At 55.0% G+C, this 2,006-nt stretch overlaps 1 protein-coding gene across 13 annotated transcripts in view; it reads right to left on the bottom strand.

Moving 5' to 3' along the window:
• Positions 1-2,006, bottom strand: part of Sf1 (splicing factor 1) — a 13,453-nt gene that overhangs the window by 1,748 nt on the left and 9,699 nt on the right. For 7 of the 13 annotated variants that reach the window (XM_031389433.1, XM_031389434.1, XM_031389421.1 and 4 more), the window contains 4 exons: positions 1,739-1,919; positions 1,204-1,477; positions 884-943; positions 597-776 (listed from right to left, as the gene is read on the bottom strand). In XM_031389433.1, the coding sequence (XP_031245293.1) occupies positions 597-776; positions 884-943; positions 1,204-1,477; positions 1,739-1,919 (695 nt within the window). Of the gene's footprint in view, positions 1-596; positions 777-883; positions 944-1,199; positions 1,478-1,738; positions 1,920-2,006 lie in introns of all 13 variants that reach the window. The other 6 variants (XM_031389430.1, XM_031389432.1, XM_031389426.1 and 3 more) reach the window with 3 other exon arrangements.

Genomic DNA, 2,006 nt, shown 5'->3' with positions numbered 1-2,006 from the left:
GTGGGCAGGACTACCCTGGGGTCAGCCTCATGGTCTCTGGGCTTAACAAAGTAAGCCCTTTGTCACCAATGCCCCTGGAGGGGCTGAGGGGAAAGTTCCAGACACAAGAACCGGCTTTGATATCCCTCCGCCCAGCCGCCGCCACCACCGAACGGCACATTCAACCTCAAGCCCACAGCTGCTCTCCCCCCACCAGCCCCCTTCCCTTATTTCTGCAGTCTCTCAGGCCCAATCACAACCCCCTCCAGAACATGCATGCACCATCCCACTCTTGACTCCGCTCACAAGGCACGGCCAAACCAGCAGCTCATTCAGCAGCTTAGCCTGGACTTCTGGTGTTCTATCTACAACAGCAAGCTCCCCCTCCAGGCCTCCCAAGTCTCTCCCAAACACAACCACACCAAACATCAGCTCTCCTCCCCAAGACAATCCTTTGGGCCAGGCAGCCTGGCTTTCAATCCCACTGCCCTTGCTGAGAGAACCAGTGTCCTCACTGAAGGTGTCTCCAGCCCATGTAAAAAATTATGAGGTTCTTGTTCCTCTCAGCCCTAGCCCACATCCCACCCACCCCCACAAGCCCAAAATATTCCACTCACTTTGCTGCCATGGCAAGGGGGTGCTGGAAGCCATACTGCTGCTGGGCGGAGGGGGTGGTGGAGGCTGCTGCTGCTGCTGCTGCCATGGAGGAAGAGGACCAGAGGGAGGAGGCGGGGGCTGCCCACTGGGAGGTGGCGGAGGCGGCGGCATCATGCCCATAGGCGGCGGCGGCATCATACCTGCAGACAATAAGACCAGGGTTCTGGGCTTTAGAAACTAGGGTCCTGGGCTAGAAGCCCTAGTTGCTCTCAGCCCTATCCAAGAGATCCCAAGTAAGTAGCATTACCTTTTCCTTGATGCAGGCGATAGACCCCAGAGCCCACAGGCGTACTTCCCAGGTACTGATCTTGATGGAAGGAAAGAGCAGGGACTTAGCAGGACATTTGAACTGGCCAGGCAAGACAACCCCGACAGCTTTCTCAGCTTTTTGAGTCATTAACCTTTCAGAAGTTCATAGGTCTCTGTACGTATCTTCCATAAGCTTAGACCTCAGCAAGATTCAGAGTATTAGCTAGCCAATTAGCACTGTATGCAGCTCACAGCTACTTATTGTGAACCTATTTTCCCCTCCCAAACCCCAAGGTTTCTGGTCTGACACTTACTTACCCATTGGAGGAGGGCCATGGTGCCCAGGTGGGTGGGGGCCCTGGTTCATTGGTGGTGGTGGTGGCTGCATCCAAGGTGGTGGTGGTCCATTTGGGTTGTGCTGCATGGGATGGCCACCATGCCCACCTGTCAGGCTGGGTAATGGGTGTGGGAAGCTGTGGGGGCCACCTCCAGGCCCACCAGGACCACCTCCATGCATGCCATGGTAGGGCCGATTCTCTGAAGGACCAGAATTCATCCAGGGTGGCCGACTCTGAGTTGTAGACATGAGAGACTACATGAGAGCATTTCCTGCCAATGTCCGTGCCTGCTCCCCCTGGTGGCAACATTGTTCTTCTGACTATGTCAAGAGGACCAAGAACACATGGACAGGGTCCTCCCAAAGTGAGAGACCCCACAGAGGCCAGACATCCCAGAAAAACAATGTTGCCAGCCATATCCACCTCTAAGCTTTACCCCAAACCCTTGGCCATAGCTCTGTATCTCTGCAGAAGAGAATAGGGGAGCTAGACCAAAGAACTGTCCCAGGGCTCACCGGTGGTGGTGGGTTGCTGGCAGGAGCAGCAGGTCTTGGTGCGCTGGCCAGAGGTGTGGTGGCAGGCCCTGAGGTGGAGCCTACAGATGCAGGGACAGGAGCTTCCCCTAGCTCAGCCATAAGGGACAAATATTCTTTATCCATCCGTGCTTTATCCTGAGCTGATTGAGGGTCACCAGGCCTAAAGTAGGGTCAGAAACACAAAGAAGAAAATACTCAACAGAGCTCTATTTTAGTCAAGTGTGACCCCTCCCCTTTCCTAATACTC

This window comes from Mastomys coucha, unplaced genomic scaffold, assembly GCF_008632895.1.
Source record: "Mastomys coucha isolate ucsf_1 unplaced genomic scaffold, UCSF_Mcou_1 pScaffold21, whole genome shotgun sequence".
In the NCBI taxonomy this organism is placed as follows: domain Eukaryota; kingdom Metazoa; phylum Chordata; class Mammalia; order Rodentia; family Muridae; genus Mastomys; species Mastomys coucha.
This window is presented reverse-complemented; position numbering and strand designations above follow the sequence as displayed.